At 36.8% G+C, this 17123-nt stretch overlaps 1 protein-coding gene and 1 pseudogene across 1 annotated transcript; one reads left to right on the top strand and one right to left on the bottom strand.

Moving 5' to 3' along the window:
* Positions 1-1891: 1891 nt before the first annotated feature.
* LOC115230039 lies at positions 1892-4218 on the top strand (annotated as a pseudogene).
* A 10746-nt stretch (positions 4219-14964) lies between these two features.
* LOC115230038 (cathepsin D-like) lies at positions 14965-16832 on the bottom strand. Its single transcript, XM_029800277.1, has 5 exons — positions 16716-16832; positions 15885-15993; positions 15566-15734; positions 15260-15392; positions 14965-15105 (listed from the first exon to the last, which is right to left on the bottom strand). The coding sequence occupies exons 1-5, from the start codon at positions 16830-16832 to the stop codon at positions 14965-14967; spliced, it is 669 nt and encodes a 222-aa protein (XP_029656137.1).
* Between the last annotated feature and the right edge of the window lie 291 nt (positions 16833-17123).

Raw genomic sequence — 17123 nt, 5'->3', positions numbered from 1 at the left:
TCAGATTACATCTCAAACCTGCAAATAAAGAGAGACTGTATTTAAACCGGAAAGCTCTTGGAAGAGGGCTTTCATCAGTTACTTTCAAAAGTGAACTAATGCTCTTCCAGTTCCTTACGAGTCTGGAAAATATGTCAACTATATGCTTACGGAGGGCGGGGATTCTGCGTGTAATTAAAATGAATAAATGGCATTTGGCTATGATCGCGAGATTTCTATCCTCCAAATATGCAATTATTGATAAGAAGAGTATTACTATGGAGTCTCTAAAGTCCAATCAGATACAATATTTACAAAAGAAATTAGTTCTAAAGCACTACATTCTGTGCTTTTCAAATGTATGGATGAACCTAATGTTGATTTACCTGCATCCTCAGAATGGCTATCTAATGGAAATAATGGGCCACGAAGTGAAGCATGTATTGTCTCTGCAAGATCGAAACTTGTTCTTTACATCCGCTGACTCATTATGCAATCATTGTAAGAAAAGCAAGAAAACTGTTGACCACATGGCTACTCTCAGTGTGGTAAAATGCTCAACAGTGATTATCTCCGGAGACACAACGAAGTTGTGAAGTGTATTCACCTTAACTTGTGCCGAATGTATGGACTCAAAAAAGCAAGACGATTGAAGGGACATTCTGTTCAGTCAACACTGTCGACGGGAAAAGTTGAAATCAGGGTTGATTGTACAATCCTCACCGAAACAAAAGTAGAATATAACAAGCCAGATATCTTTGTCCACGACAAAGTCAGAAACGAAATAAATCTAATTGAAGTGGGTATTACTTCACAGGATCGCCTCAAGCAAGTGGAGGTTGAAAAGTGTCACAAGTATGACCTACTGGCAAGCGAGCTTTCGTTTCTGTATAGCTGTCAAGTAAAAATAATTCCTGTGGTTATGACATGGGATGGAGTTGTCTCGGAAACTATCTATTGAAGCAGGAACGAGGACATACATCCAATCCGTTGTACTGAAAAGAACGTTCGAAAGTATGATGATCGAACACAAGCACGGAATGAAGGTATCTGGTGAAGAATACGCTTCTGCTTCCAACCGGTATGTGGAGATGGCATGCAAAAATGAAGACGACCCAATGAATGCTAAAGAAGATGCAATGGTTGAATCAGATGTGGTAGTGGGGAGTAAGAGGCAGCTGGAAGTAGACTCTTCTTCCAAGAGAAGGAGAGTGGATATCAGCGAGCTGGAGTGAGATCTGCTTAGTTTCTGATTAACTATTAAGTTATTATTGGTTTAAAAACGGGATATAGTTTTTATGGACCATTAAAAATTCATTAATTTTTTAAAATATATGTATAATTAATTCATTTCGATTTTCTATAAAGTGAAAAATTCATTAAACTCTAAAACAGATATAATTCACAAAAAATAATTAAATAAATGTATTATTTTAGCAGATATAAGACTTTTTCGACAAAAAAACAAGGGTGTACTATTTTGGGACCATACTGTATTTAACTACAATTTGATTGTATATTTGAGTGCTTACTGATTCCAGCCCACGTCGTTTTGTGTCTGGTTGAAAGACGGAATGCCGTGTTACATAAAAATAGGTCTAAGCAGGTACAAAATTCAAACAAGGCCACTCCAAATGTATTTCTCCGGTTTCTTCTATGGGATCCAAAACATGTTTCCAGGGTCAGGCTCTTCCAGGTCTGACGTTCCAGTCCATGAAGCACATATATAAAGAACTGAGGATGTTGTATTTAAAAAGGGCTAGCAGATACCGTGAGAAGGACATTTGTGCAAGAGAGGGACGTTGCCTTACTTGATAAATGAAATTTTAATAAAATTAGAAATTAATATCACTTAAGCTTAAGATGATATTTGTGAATATTGTAAATTATTATTCTCGTGAACTTGTTTCTGATGAGGCTCATAATATTGGAAAGTGCTGACGATGTGACAACATGGGCTGCAAAATATTTAAAAAAGAAAATTAAAACCTTTAATCCATCTGCAGAAAATTACTTTGTTCTTGGTTTGCCTACAGGTAGAAACGATACAAACTTCAATTAGGCAACACCCCCAATTGGCATGTACAAAAATTAGTTGAGTATTATAATTCCGATGAATTATCCTTTAAATATATAAAAACTTTTAACATGGATGAATACGTAGGTATTTTATTTGTGTCAAAAATACTCATTTAGGCCTCCCACTAAACCATAGAGAGCTACAGGACATATATGTGGGATAACCTTTTCTCACACGTTGATATCGATCCAAACAATGTCAACATTCCGGATGGAACCTCTCCCAATTTGGAAGATGAATGTTGCAAATATGAACAGAGTATCAAGGATGCTGGAGGAATTGATACCTTTGTGGGTGGAATCGGTACTGATGGCCACGTCGCTTTTAATGAACCGGGATCGTCTCTAAGTTTAATTACTCGTGTTAAAACTTTAAACAAATCCACCATATTGGACAATTCAAGATATTTTGGGTGTCTTTCAGATACACCAAAGCAGGCGTTAACTGTAGGAATACAAACAAACAATTATGAATGCACGAGAGGTGAATTTACGTCATTTCTTAATACCTTAGGTCATAATATTGGCTACTGGAATGTCCAAGGCACTTGCTCTTCATCACGCAATTGAATGTGGGGTAAATCATATGTGGACATGTTCTGCCTTCCAGTACCACCCAAGGGTAATATTTATCGTCGACAGAGACGCTACCAGTAAATTGGAGTATTCAACTATAAGATATTTCCAGGGTTTTGTTTATTTAATACAATTTTAGATCTGGCAGAAATTCATAATTCACTTATTGATGATTAAGCTGGTAGCTTAACTCATTTATCTAATAATAATTTTTCCTTATCTATAAAATATTAAGTGTCAAAACTATATTGACAAAAAAATTTAACTTAAAACGGTAAAATCAAATATATGGACATAAATAACAGATTATAGAACCTTTTATTAAAAAATATGAAACACTATTCATTGTGATTATTTATTTCGTGTCCTTGGCTCAGAGTTCGCTCAGTGCTAAATGTTCTACTCCTTCACTTGGGACTGGATCCTCCTGTAGGCGGGTCTGAGTGCTCTCTATCCGGGAATGTGATGTTCAATTGAATATGATTTGGTATTTGAACTTAATCTCCGTTTTTGAATTTTTCCATCATGCTTTCCAAGATCTTTAATATTCAATCTGGGACTGTCAGTTTGTGGTCACTCTCAATTATAGTTCCTCCTAGCTCCTAGAGCAAGACAACAATCTCTTTAATAAGGTTAGACATGGAATATAGTCGATTGAATTTTATATGTAAGCACAGTCTTTGAATCTCTTTGTGCCAACCTAGGTAGTTTTATGCTTTGCAGAATGTTCAAAGTGGTATTGCAGAGATACAGGTTTGATGAATTACATAAATCAGTGAGAGAATGTCCAAATAGATTTCGGTATCCTCTCCCGTGTTTCCTCATGCAAATTTCATTATGTCAGCTTTGGCATTCCAGACGCCGCAGATGAAATTCATTGAACATTTATACATATCGAAAACATGCGTGTATGTTTTCGTCAGGGTTTAGTAATTCAGTTCATCGATTTCTTTTGAGACTCTGGCCATGTGTAGAGCCAGACGTTAATAACAGTCATTATAGTGTTGTTTGAAGATGATAAACAAAGTTCCATTACAATAATAGTCACAAACTGTCCAGATTTTATGCACCCACCTCATTAGGTTCCAGTTTATTGTAAAACAAAGATCGTAGTGACGACTGTTAAACGGAAGTAAGATTTCTCCATACCCAAGAGCGTTCTTTGTCTCCTGTAAGGCGCAGATATCGGTTTTTTAGCGGGACAGATCTTCAGTTAATTGTTCTTTTTTGATTTAAAGATGAGAGACCTCGAACACTATGGTGAACAGGGATTTTAAATTTAAGCATGATAAAGACGTGCTTTTTCAGAACCAAGTCACAACTTCAATGAAACTGGTATTTTATGTAATTAATTTGACTTTGTAATCAGTGTCTTTTGACTGCAAAAGAAAATATTTTAAGGACTTTACGGCGATTTAAAATTTATTTTTAAAAATTTTCAACGTCTGCATTATTCCCAATTTTAGATGCGATTGTGGAATCGGTAAATTAACTGAAACTCAAACAATATTTTATGAGAAAAATACCAAATTGCAGAATGTCAAAAATAAAAGCGAACTTAAGAGACAAGAAAAGAATACTTAACATTTTTTTAAAGCCATATTTGAAGTCTTGTTAAAGTCTTTACCTAAAAGAACGTATCAAAAAAGCTAGCCACAGAATTGCCAATTCATCTTATTTTTTGAGATGTACAAACTTTGGTGAGTGTTTCACACTGCATAATCTTTGTTGAGAATCAATGCTTTAGTCATTACGTCTTCGAAACCATATTTATATTCTACAAACATACTTTCTAACGTCTTCTTTAATGCAATCGTTTGGATGTATGCCAGAACACTGTCTTTAATGCCAATCAAATCCATATATATTTTAAAATACTTGGAGGTGATCGCATCCCAGATAATAACAATCGGAAGTATTTTGACTTTGGCTTTATAAATGATTTCTAATTAATCGATCTCGCAGCGCTTCATATTTTCTCTCCTTCGCCCTCATCGTTTTTTCCGCGGCATACAGTCTGTCCACTGCGCTCCCGGCAATGTTGGACGGGCAGAGAGTGTCCACACAGGTTGCGTCCCAAACTAAGGGTTTCCCCTCTTCAAATGGGAAAATTGTGATCCCATCAGGACGTTTTCCATCTCCTCGGTCAAGCTCGACCGGTTCAAGTACGGCTGGGTATCCTGCAGACTCCAGGGCTCGCTTGACAATTTCGTTGATTGCCTTGTGTCTTGGAAATCGTCCTGCACTTCTTCGACAAGAGAGAGCATGGTGTCCATAACAATCGACGGTGGCCCCACACCAGCATTTGTGAGTCCGACAAATCTCCAGTCCAAGTCTGGTGCTGGTGCGGACAGTATCGTCGTCAAGGTGGGTTCCGACACTATCAACGGGGAGTGCATTGATCCAAGCTCCACTCGATTCGCATCTTCCAGTCACTAGACAAGCACGTCTGTGTTGGTTTGATTGGTTCAGAAGCCTCTCGTATTTATCCTCGCAGATGGGCTTGTAACGATTTTTCTGCTCAGGCATCATCCTTCTCGAATGCTCCATCTCTGTGATTTCAGATGATTCAGTTTGGAGTTGGAGAATCATCCTGATCAGCAGTTGGCTGGAGTTTTTTATTTAAAAAAAACTGCTTTTAAATTATCCATACACGTCACTCCAATCTCTATTAGCCATATCTGGTTTAATTTTTTTTTCGTATAGCAAAATGCCCGGCTTCTTATATTGAATTTTTGATTCGGTAAGGATAGTAGTGTCAACTCGTATTTCAGCAAGATTATTGGTAATTACGCTTTGGATAGAGTGAGTCTTTAACCTTTTTGATTTTTTGAATCCAAATTTTCTACATAGGTGCATGTGTATGCATTTAACAATTTCGTTATGTTGCCTTGTATAATCAGAATTAAGCATTCTATTGCATCGAGTTGCCAAATGGTCGACTGTCTTATTAGAAGTTTTGCAATGTGGGCATTTCGAACCAAGCTCGCGGAGAAAATATTCCTGTCCTGCAGAAGGAAGAACATGGCTTCAGATTTAGGGGAAATATTTCTTTTACAATCCATTTTGAGGATGTCTGTATATCGAAAGTCTCATTATCAAGTGATTCAATAATCTTAATAAAAATGGTATGGTGTGTGTCTGTCTGTCTGTGTGTGCACACCAACTTCAAATTGGCAATACGATGTCCTCGACTTACATGATGAGGTCCTTAAAACCTTCCCCCCAAAAAAATTAAAAAAAAAATTTTCTGCATTTTGGTTAAAATGAACAACTACAATGTCCTCGACTTACATGATGAAGTCCTTAAAACCTTCCCCCCAAACAAATTAAAAAAAAATTTTCTTCTTCTGCATTTGTTAAAATGAACAACTACAATGTCCTCGACTTACATGATGAAGTCCTTAAAACCTTCCCCCAAAAAAATTAAAAAAAAATTTTCTGCATTTTGGTTAAAATGAACAACTACAATGTCTCGACTTACATGATGAAGTCCTTAAAACCTTCCCCCCAAACAAATTTAAAAAAAATTTTCTGCATTTGGTTAAAATGAACACCTACAATGTCCTCGACTTACATGATGAAGTCCTTAAAACCTTCCCCCCAAACAAATTAAAAAAAAATTTTCTGCATTTTGGTTAAAATGAACAACTACAAGTCCTCGACTTACATGATGATCCTTAAAACCTTCCCCCCCAAAATTAAAAAAAAATTTCTGCATTTTGTTAAAATGAACAACTACAATGTCCTCGACTACATGATGAAGTCCTTAAAACCTTCCCCCAAAAATTAAAAAAAAATTTTCTGCATTTTGGTTAAAATGAACAACGCGAGGTCCATTAAAACCTTCAAGGCAAAAATCTCACGTATTAAGAATATCCTTGTTTTTAATAAAGAGTTTTAATAGCTGATAAGAGACACTCAATCTGCAGACTCTTTAGTGTCTGTTCAATGTGCTGGGTTGATTCATATTTTATTCACAAGAATTCTGTGATTGTGGCCATATGTGACTTTCTTTGTTGTTCAGCTCACAGAATTCCTGCATTCCTCAGAGAAGTAAGTTTTCGCCTTTCCAGACTTGTTTTGAAATCAAGCAACATTTATCAGCCTTGAAAGTAATTGATATCAGTCCCCTTCCAAACATATTCCTCGATAAGTAAAGTCTTTCTTTGCAAGCTGGTTTCATATGCGCATTCACACATTTAAATAATTAAGAAAACCTGATTGACTTTGATTACTTAATTTGAACAATATTTCGAACATAAGCCAACAAGTACTGTACAAATAGCATTATTTTGGTCACAAATGTATAAAATAAATTATTAGGAAACATAATCTGGACTCCCAAGTGTATTTTACTCAAACAAGATAAAGAGTAATCAAAACAAGTTGTTATAACCAAGAAAAAATAAGTCACAATTTGCTAATAAATTCAATCAATGTCCTGGTAGGTCGTCCTGCAATATAACCAACGATGAAACCAGTCATTCCAGGCTTCAAATAGTTTTCCTGTGTCTCATTCGAGAAAGCAACAGAAGCAATATCAAGGTGTACATAGGGAAGTGACTTGTCCACGATGAATTCCTTAAAATTCAGCCACAGCACAAATCACTCTCAGGAACGCGGCAGCTGTACATGAACCACCCTCAGATGAATTGGAAATATTATTCAGATCTGCCAATTTAGCCTTTCTCATTCTTGTTGCGTAAGAATCAAAGTGGGGCATTCTCCAAACACGGTCCCCAGTCACAATAGACGCCTACAACAACAGATTGGTCACCTACGTTCAAAAGGGACTCCCAATATTTATCCGACTGAGAATAAACCGCCGTACAGACAGACCCCAGTGCAATCCCAACAGCCCCTCATCACTAAACCATGGACGACTGACCAGTGAGGGTAGCCACACTGAGGACAACAGCCGGGTGATGATGAGTAGTGGCATAGGCGAGGGCATCAGCCAGAATAAGTCGCCCCTCTGCGTCAGTATTGTCAATTTGGACACTCTTCCCATTACAGGCCACCACCACGTCACTCGGCCTGGTTGAGCCCCGACCAATCGCATTCTCACAAATAGGGAGATAGGCTGTAATGTTCATTTTGGGGGAGAGCTTGGCAATGCCCTTCATGGCGGACACCACTGCTGCCGCTCCCCCCATGTCCCCCCTCATTTCCCCCATTTTGGAGGCCGGCTTCAGGGATATTCCTCCTCTATATATACCCTCAGTACACCCACGTGTCAAATGTCACCCCCTTCCCAACCAACACACAATCCAACTGACTGGTGTCCCGGCCGATGTAGGAAATCTCAACAAAATGGGCGGGAAATGAGGATCCTGCGGCTACGGAAAGAAGGCAGTTCATTTTCTGCTGTCGAATCCACATTTCGTCACTAAAAATCCCAGATCGTGCTCACTGGTTTACAACTCGGCATTTTCCTACATTTTTGAACTCATTTTCTATTTGGCGAGTAAATTCGTGGGGATTTAAATAATTGGCTGGATATTCCGTTAGATATCGAGCCCAGTTTTGGGCCTCGGCAAAAATTTGACCTTCCCGCCACATTTTAGTGGATGTAGGAATATCCTCGATGGTCAGCTGACTGATTTCACAGGGAGGCTGTTTCTTTTGCTTGAATTCATCAAACTCAAAATTCCTCAAATATGCAGCCTCGGCACAAGCTTTGATAATATTAATTAATTTACCAAATGTTTCATGTGTTGAATCTACGAATATTTTGTTCACATGAATTTCCTTGAGTTTACCCACTCCATCTAAAAACAATAAAATGTACTCATTTTACCGCCAATTGCACGTCTTGTGATTTCTCTGGTGAGGTCCATTTGTTCTCTTTTTGCATCCGCGGAATCACCACTTTCAACAAAATTAAGAGCAATGACTGAATATTTGTCATGTGCCCCATAAATCAGCCTCGACTGCCCAGATTTAACCTTCCCCAAACTGCCAAATAACACTCTTTCCTGACCAGTTCATTTGTCGAGAAATGGCCCCGTTTGATTCTTCGTCCAGCCTTCGACCAATCTCCGACAGTCCCCAACCTCCGGGACCCGCAGGGCCATTCTTCACTACAGAAATGCAGGCAGCAATTTTGGACAAATTTTGACAGGACATTAAATGGTTAAACCCTAATTAAATTAAATCTGCAACCACTTTGAAGGATCATTAATCGCATGTTTAAATATTTAATAAAAAACCAAAAATTGAATAAATCAAACAGAAAAATATTCACGTGATATCTGCAAGCCATATTCCTCATATTGGGCTTTACTGAGGGAACTGTCCTGAATGTCGGCATCCCGACTAATGACAGTCCCCCCAGACCAGGCAGCCGTGAGAGGACTACTCGTAACACCAATAACTCACTCATCCACACTCTCCCTCACCACCACGTCGTAATCCGTCGACACACGTGCACGCACCTCGTTTTGTCTATGATTAACACACACAGCAAACAGTCGGGTGGCCATGTTGGGGAGTCGACATGTCCCTCCTGTCAACACAATATTCCCAAACAGTTCTTCGTGGAACTCGGCAGGACATCGACTGACACTCTCATAAATTGCCTCCGACAGTCCAATCTGGTTAAACTCCAGCAATCGATGGGTTAAAAAGCAGTTCTGGCACAAAAAACCGTTCGTTGTTCATTCTTATTGCCTGGAATAGTCAGACAGGCAGACTTGTCGGTCACTGAGGGAGGACATGTGTGGGACATTCACAGTCCCACGAAATGTGTCGCAGTAGTCGGGAAGCACATAGTCCCTGGCCACACTGTTCTCCTCAGTGCGTCGACTAGTCTCCCCCAAACACTCAACCTGGAAATGTCCAAGTCCTTGTGGAGGTCGAGGGACACGTAGCAGCAGTCCTCCTTGCACTCGTTCATCAGGACGGTCTCCCCCATCACCATCAACTGGCGATAGGAAATAACCTCCTTTAGAAAATTGGTGAGGACTTTGCCCCCCACGTCCATTCTCAAAGTGCCTTCCTTATACTGGCGGAGGTCGATGAAGGGGAGGACGTGAGTGAAGGAATATCCGCAGTCCACAATAACCAGGGCCTGTTCTTTGTGGTGTTGTCCATGTGCACTCATGCAGCCGGCATTCGTTTTGAGGATTGAGGGAAACCCGTAGTGCTCGAATAGTAGTTCAGTCATCGAGTCCTGGCAGTGTACGAAATTAAAATATGGTTCGGAGATGATCAGAGACGTGTCCCCAAAGTCGACCTGCTGGCTTACACGGTCGTTCTACGTTTAGTTCTGGTTTGGCAAAGACGTAGTCCCATATGTGTTTCTGTGTCTCCCAGTTAGTGATGTACCCCTTTGGTGAGGTGGGGGACTCACTTTGTGGAATGGAGTCATGAAATATAGTCCACTCGTGTTGGAGATTTCGTCTATTTCATTTCCGATGAAAAGGCGGTTTCTTACGAGTTTGGATTTAGTGATTGAATTGGGGACTATTCTGGAGTATTAGACATTTAGGGGGCACAGGGGTTTGTCCATGGTGGAATAACCCACTTTTATTGTACTACTTCCGTTGTCCATTATCAGGTGCTTCATTATCCACCACCACACTTGAATTACAATTTAAATTTACAATCTAAAGATAAATAATTTTTATTATATTTTTGTATTCCATGGGACAACATTTTTTTGTATATACAGAAAGTGTTTTTTATTAAAGACCGGAAACAGATTTGGGAACTTTTATCAGCCAAGAACTGAACTTGATAAGCATACTTTATCATATTGATAATTTACAACGTAAATAATAATATAAAAACCATCCACTTTCGATATCATTACAAATGGTTGATAAGCCGTACAGATTAAAGGAAAATAATTCTCCGAAGGTAACGTTCCTTCGACGATTTTAGAATGAGGATGAGTATAATGAAGGGGACACTTCGTCTTTGTATTTTGTTTTAATATTTAGAATAAGTGATATTGAACTGGATTCTGATAATGGGTTGATTTTTTTGTGTTTGAATAGTTTTAGGTCGTTTAGAATTGAAGGGTCGTTTATTCGTATAATTTTTCAGAATGACAATATCGCAATTTATTTCTCAAAGAGATGAAATGATACGACAGCGACTTAATTTTTGGAAGTCACTAAATAATAATTAAATTTTGTTGATTAATTATTTTTATTTCAATAAAATCAGATTCGAGTTGCATTCATTCAATTTAAAAGGATCACTTTTTTATGAATTTCAGCCGGGTCTACTGTGATGACACGTCTCAGAGTAAATCGCATTCTTCTAAATGGATAATTACCTGAAATGAACTATTCTGGATAAATCATGGATATAATATATTACTGATTGGATGGGTTGCGGAAATGTCGGAATATAACTGTTTTATTAAAAGTTTGGTCTTTGTCTATATCCGAATTAGTACTCCCTAGAAATGATATAGCTGATAACTAAAGACGATTGTCACACGCTGAAAGACCTTATGGTACCACTAGAGAGACTTGGGGAAGGAACAGAGCCAGGGTGCTAAAGATCAGGCGCTTATAAATCAATGCTCAAATATTCTCACAACTATTTACAATGAACCCCGTAAGCAGTATCCTTAGTTTTGAAGCACAAGCAGTAAATTATGTTGGAATGCAGACATCAAAAACTTAATAAATTATGGTTGTAACCACAATATAACCATATAATGAAATTTCTGTAAATTAATTTTTATAGTGCCAGGTAAGCAACAAACATATTCGATAATTTTAATAAAATTTCGAATTTGAATATTCTTCTCATTAAAATATTTACAAACATGCATCCAATTTAATTTGCAATTATCCTGATTAGTTTTCCATTCCTTATTTTCTGTTGACCAGAAAGATTTAACATCAACAAATTCATCAAATAAATCGTCGACATTTATATCTTCGAATTCAATTGCTTCAACTTTTCTCCGATGCTTCTACACCAACCCATTCAATATCATTTTTTGTGTCCAAAGAAAGAATTCCCTTCCGCTATAATTTTTTTCCACAATTCCAAATACGACACACAGGAGCAATTAAATGCATTAAAATTTCTTTCCAACAATTCACATTAAAATTTATTTTCTTTCATGTCACTTTCCAAGATGGGCTCTCCGTAAGATTTCGAGTCCCGTAATAGTGTTCTGTCTTTCTGTTTGCAAAGTATGTAGTCGACCTGATTATAGATCGTTACGTGGTCTCCAGACTCGTTTCTTCGACAGCCTGTCCAGGTGGACTTATGTCGTGCAGCATCCGAAAACGCATTGTTACACAGAAATAGGTCGAACACTCACCATAGCCCTCGGGAGGTTCCTTATTTGTGTCTTCCGATAGTGGTCTCATGTTCTCGACGTACTCCTGCTTTAGCATTCCAGTTTCCTGGAATGAAGACTAGAAAAGACGACTCCAGTTTGGCCAATGTTCCCGAGAGCTGCGTTTAAAAGGCTTAAGTTCGTCTAGATCTTTGGCAACCCGTCCACTATGGGTGCATATACGTTAACTACGGACGTGTGTTTGACGCTGAACCGTATTTGGAGGACGTCTACTTTCACAAAAATCGATTCAATTTTAAAAACGCAAGTTAACCAGAATAATAAGTAAAAATAGTCCTTTATCGATTTAGAGTGAATCAAAATATTACATCGGAAGATATCTCATGCGCGTTTGGCTAAATATTTAGTTTTACCAAACCAAGGCAAAATTCATAACAGCTTTGGAGCAAAGACCACCAAAACAATTACAATATCAAGTGATGTTGTTGCATAGTCAAGTGCAGTCTTTGCAAAATTAATATGCTTATGGTCCCTTTGTATACAAATGTGAAAATTTCGGTTATAAAAAGCCAAATAAAACGTGTAAAAAGGGATAGAGCTAATCATCACAAATAGTCATATTTTGACGGCTATGGTGACAGTTAATTAAATTCCTATATTGACTATATTGTTTATTAAAATAAATTCAAAAATTCATCAAAATATATTTATTGAGAGAAAATAACCAGACTAATGATGGACATTAAAAACGATACGCCCACCAAACCTAATTCAATTCCCACAAAAATCAATTCAATTTTGAGAACATAGGTTTGCCACCGTAACAAGTAGATAAGCCCTCCGATCGACCCAAGGGATATCAAAACAGAAATTCCCATCGCCGCTACACTTTCCAAAACATTCCCTTTTATGCCTAAATATTCCGGAATAATCAAAAAACCCCAAAAAATTCTCAAATACTCCAGAACAAAGACCACCAAGACAATGAGGATATCGAGTACAAGTGAGGGTGTTCCATAGTACAATTCAGTACCTGCAAAATCACTTTTTTAACGTGCCTTTGTAGATAAACAGGAACAGTTCGAATAACAGGAAGAGAACACTATATGCTTTGTTTAGAAATAGAAGTAGTTGGTACAACAACAGGGATCTCTGCAAATGATTAGATTTGGAATACTATGGGCTGTCTGGACGTGCTGAGATCTTTCATTGTTGTTATGGAAATTATTATTTATTCTATTTTTCATTTTATTTAAGAAGATCCACTTCAACATTTCATAAACAAATTACAAGTTAATGTGTATTAAGTCACAGAATACCCAAAGTTGAGAAAAGAAGATACAAGGAAGCCGACAACAAACTCTCTTTTTCAAAGAAGGGACCGACGATCTGAATTGAAAATTTAATTGAACAGCTTAATTGATATGTTTTCTTAATATGTTTTCAATATGGTATCTTGAGAATGCAGTGTCCCTTCTCAAGATAGTCAGTAGGATCCTCTGAATAGAGTTTCGAAATGTTCTGTAAATTCAACATGTTTATGTGAGTAGAAAAGAACTCTTTGGGTCGAGATTGGAACTGCCATAACAACTTTGATGAGTTGTATGAAGAATAATGAGGTCAGCGGCATTTATTGAGTGGAGTTATGCTGACTATATATAGTCCTATGACCATTATCTTAATTGGTATAAATAAAAAATTCACATTTTTAAAAAATAAACAAACAGTGTTGCAATAATACAGTAAAACCTCTCGAATCGCTTTTTTAGTCAAAAATTTTGAATTTTGAATTTTCTATGGAAGATTATCGAATCCACAAATTTCAAGAATTTTTTTCTGACAGACTGAAAAAGACGATTTCTCCAAAGCGATCGTGGAGTCCTCCGGGATCTTCGGCCCCAAGACACTCCGCTTCCTTCGCTTGCTCGGTGGACGGATTTCAAGGACTAGCCACGATCCAAGAGAGTATTCTTGGCTCCTGGAACGTCTGTCGATTGCTGTGATCCGAGGGAACGGCTTCGCCATTCGCGAGGCTGGCCGGGTGTCTCGTGAGGCCTTTAATTAGCTTAGCTATCTTTTTACTTTTAGATATCATTACAAATATATTAATCTATAAAAAAAATAAACGATCTTAAGTCAAAATCCGACCTATAAAACAGGACTGATATAAACACATTCAACGCTACAAGAATTCCTAAACTCAAGTTTAATGAAATTGATGAGAAAATGGTAGCGTGGTTTAACCTAATGGAGTCAAAAGGAGCAATTTTATCTGATTCAATAATCATTTCAAAGGCTCTTAAATTTGGAGAAAATAATGGAGCATTTAAGCAAGCTATGGATGGTTTGAAAAGTTCAAAACCCGAAATGGTCTTAAGCTAAGAAAACATCACGGCGATATGGGATCAATTAATCATAATGAAAAATCCATTACTGATTTCAACTATGTAAACAGTTTTAAAATTCATCAATATGGATTGGATAACGTCTATAATGCTGATGAAACCGGTGTTTTTTACAAGGCAATTCCTTCAAAAAGTGTATTTTTTGAATATGGCTATATTGAAAATGAAGAACTAATTGAATTTTTGGAAGGGCAATCTCGAGAAGATGAAAAACTTCAACCAGTACTTGATTTTATTTAATATCTAAAATTAGAAAACAAGTAATGAGGAGGATTATGTTGAAAAAAGTCGAGCTATCGGAAGCTTTTAGAGCACTAGAGACCATCAAAACTTACATTTCTCAAATCAAAAATTCAAATATTGATGATCACGAAAATATTATGAAAATTGGCGAACAGCTTAGAAAATCAAATACAAAAGATAAAATTTATGATTTCTTTGAAAAAAAATTTTATATTTAAAAAAATAAAATAAAGTTATAAAGTTATATAAAAGTTATAAAGTTAAAAGCTTATTGGAAATATGAAAGATGGGTTGTTTTGTCACTACCGAACTCTTTATGATTAAATAAATAAAAATCGAGAACTTTAATGAAAAAAAACACCCCAAAATCAAAAATCCGAAAGAATAAAGAACCAATCTAACCAATCATCGAGAGTCGGCGAATCCCACTCGATTATGTTCGAAATCAAAAACAGTGTAATAACGACGGATGAAAACGTCCCCAAATATCCATAACGGTGAGTCCATTCCAGTAATCTCTATCAAACACATTTCAGCCGACGGAATCTATCAAATTGACAAATAAATGAAACAACGGGCATAACGTAGTCTTCCGGGTTCAACTCAAACATTCTCCCGCCCATATTTATCTTGATAGAAGGAAATCTTCTAAGCGACAGTCCTTCCGACAATAGGCTAAGAATAAATAATCCAAATAAACCATATTTTCTACGATTTGTACTCCCAAAATCTTATAAATTTTGTTAACTTGGTCGTGAGGACCGACAAGAAAACTGGTCCCCGTATCCGCAATAACTTCAACGCGGTCAAACGTGACATTAGATAATGAAATACTGTAAATATGATAATAAGGTCAACCTCTGGACATGAAACTGCCAATACAACTGTTTGCTGACTGGCATATAAGTAATTTCCCCGGTGTAGTGCTTGTCGTCAATGAAGCCAATTGTTAATTCTCCTCCAATGTTATCATCAGGATCTCTATCATTTATTATAAGCACGTGACTTTGATAGGTAGAATGCAAAAATCGGCTTTTTTATAACTCCTTGTTTGACCATCTTCTGGATTGGAGGTTCCACATTGTCTTCTGCGATGAAGGGATATGCCAATCCAAATATTCCGTCAAAAGTGCCATTATCAAATGAATGGAACGTTTCATTGATTTCTCCAAAAACTTATCCCTCCAGTTAAAACATCTTGCTGAGATTTCCAGCCACTTTTCCGGAACCATATTCTATTTTAAGAACCTTTCCGTCCTTCTTGTAAGTCGATGACTTTTCGGACACGTATGTGTTGTGTTCTAAATTTTTTTACGAATATTCACCTGGGAATTTGTCTCCGGAAAGAACCCACAAATTCGAAGAACCAGTATCAAATATTACGTTAAATGGCTGTCCAGGTGTCCCGAGAAATATTTCTCCAGAGTAATATGCCTGTTGGCTTAAATGAAGTATTATGCGTTAGAATAGTCGTGTAGGGCAATGCTAGTTCCTGTGGTCTGAATCCGGTTTGTGTATTTTAAGTCTGCTTGGATATGACATGAAGATAGTTTTTTGATTTGTTCAATCCTACTACTTATTTGATTTTTTTAAAACAAATATGTTTCAATGATAATTAAACTAAAATTAAAAATTTATTCAGGGGTTATTCAGGGTTAAATTGATAATTAAACTAAAATTAAAAATTTATTTAGATTTCTACAATTCTGGGAATCACTAGGCAAAGAATGAAACATGAATTCTTGACTGGAAAATCTAACACCGTTAAAAATAATTTTTGTTTTTTAAACAATTTTTGGAAACTTTAAATCAAAAAATCGCATTAAAAGTAGCGAACATTAAACGATAGTTAACATATTTATTCAAAATCTCCTGAGAAACTCCGCTCTATAAATGTTGAATAAATAATATACTTTTTTTAGGCTTCCAAAAGATTTCAGACTGGTAACTGAAATATTTTTTCTACTAAAATATAAATAAAAAGTATTTCAACCGGAGAAATATAAATATTCCTACTGAAATTCCCACAATCGCAGCTATCCCAATAAATATCCCGAATCCCATTCCTGCTTTTCGAGCAGTGCTTCCTTTTTAAAATTCAATTTTGATAAAAGAATACTGCTAGTCGAGTAAGTCGAATTTTTGTCAGAGCACACCGGAATTTTATATTCTCCACAATAATCTGTTTTCCACTTTCCATTGTGATTAATGCTAATACAAGCCAGCATTTCATCAATGACATGAGGTTGATGTACATCCCAATTCGGTGTCATCTAAATCAACTATTTATGTATACCAATAATGGACCATCATCATACATTATTATGTTATCATCCCACGTTATCCGATTGTTGATGTAAAAACTCTGATTTACAATTTCTAAAATCGAATGATAAAATAATTAACGATTATTTATAAAATCTACGACATCTTGGGATGTTGGATTAATGACTTGTTTATTCATACTATCGCATAGCATATGGCCTCCATAAAATGGTGAACAAAAAATTGACGGACTACATTGAAGCATACGATTTGATCAGCGACAATCAATTGGGGACGAG

This window comes from Octopus sinensis, unplaced genomic scaffold (assembly GCF_006345805.1).
Source record: "Octopus sinensis unplaced genomic scaffold, ASM634580v1 Contig14135, whole genome shotgun sequence".
NCBI lineage: Eukaryota > Metazoa > Mollusca > Cephalopoda > Octopoda > Octopodidae > Octopus > Octopus sinensis.
This window is presented reverse-complemented; position numbering and strand designations above follow the sequence as displayed.

What these genes read in the sequence shown, in the direction of transcription:
- LOC115230038 (XM_029800277.1), bottom strand. Translation starts at nt 16,832, where the DNA reads ATGACACCGAATTGGGATGTACATCAACCTCATGTCATTGATGAAATG. An exon ending in GTGGAGAATATAAAATTCCG is followed by an intron (nt 15,994 to 16,715) that starts GTGTGCTCTGAC and finishes TTAAGCCAACAG; the next exon opens with GCATATTACTCTGGAGAAAT. An exon ending in TACAAATCGTAGAAAATATG is followed by an intron (nt 15,106 to 15,259) that starts GTTTATTTGGAT and finishes TCAATTTGATAG; the next exon opens with ATTCCGTCGGCTGAAATGTG.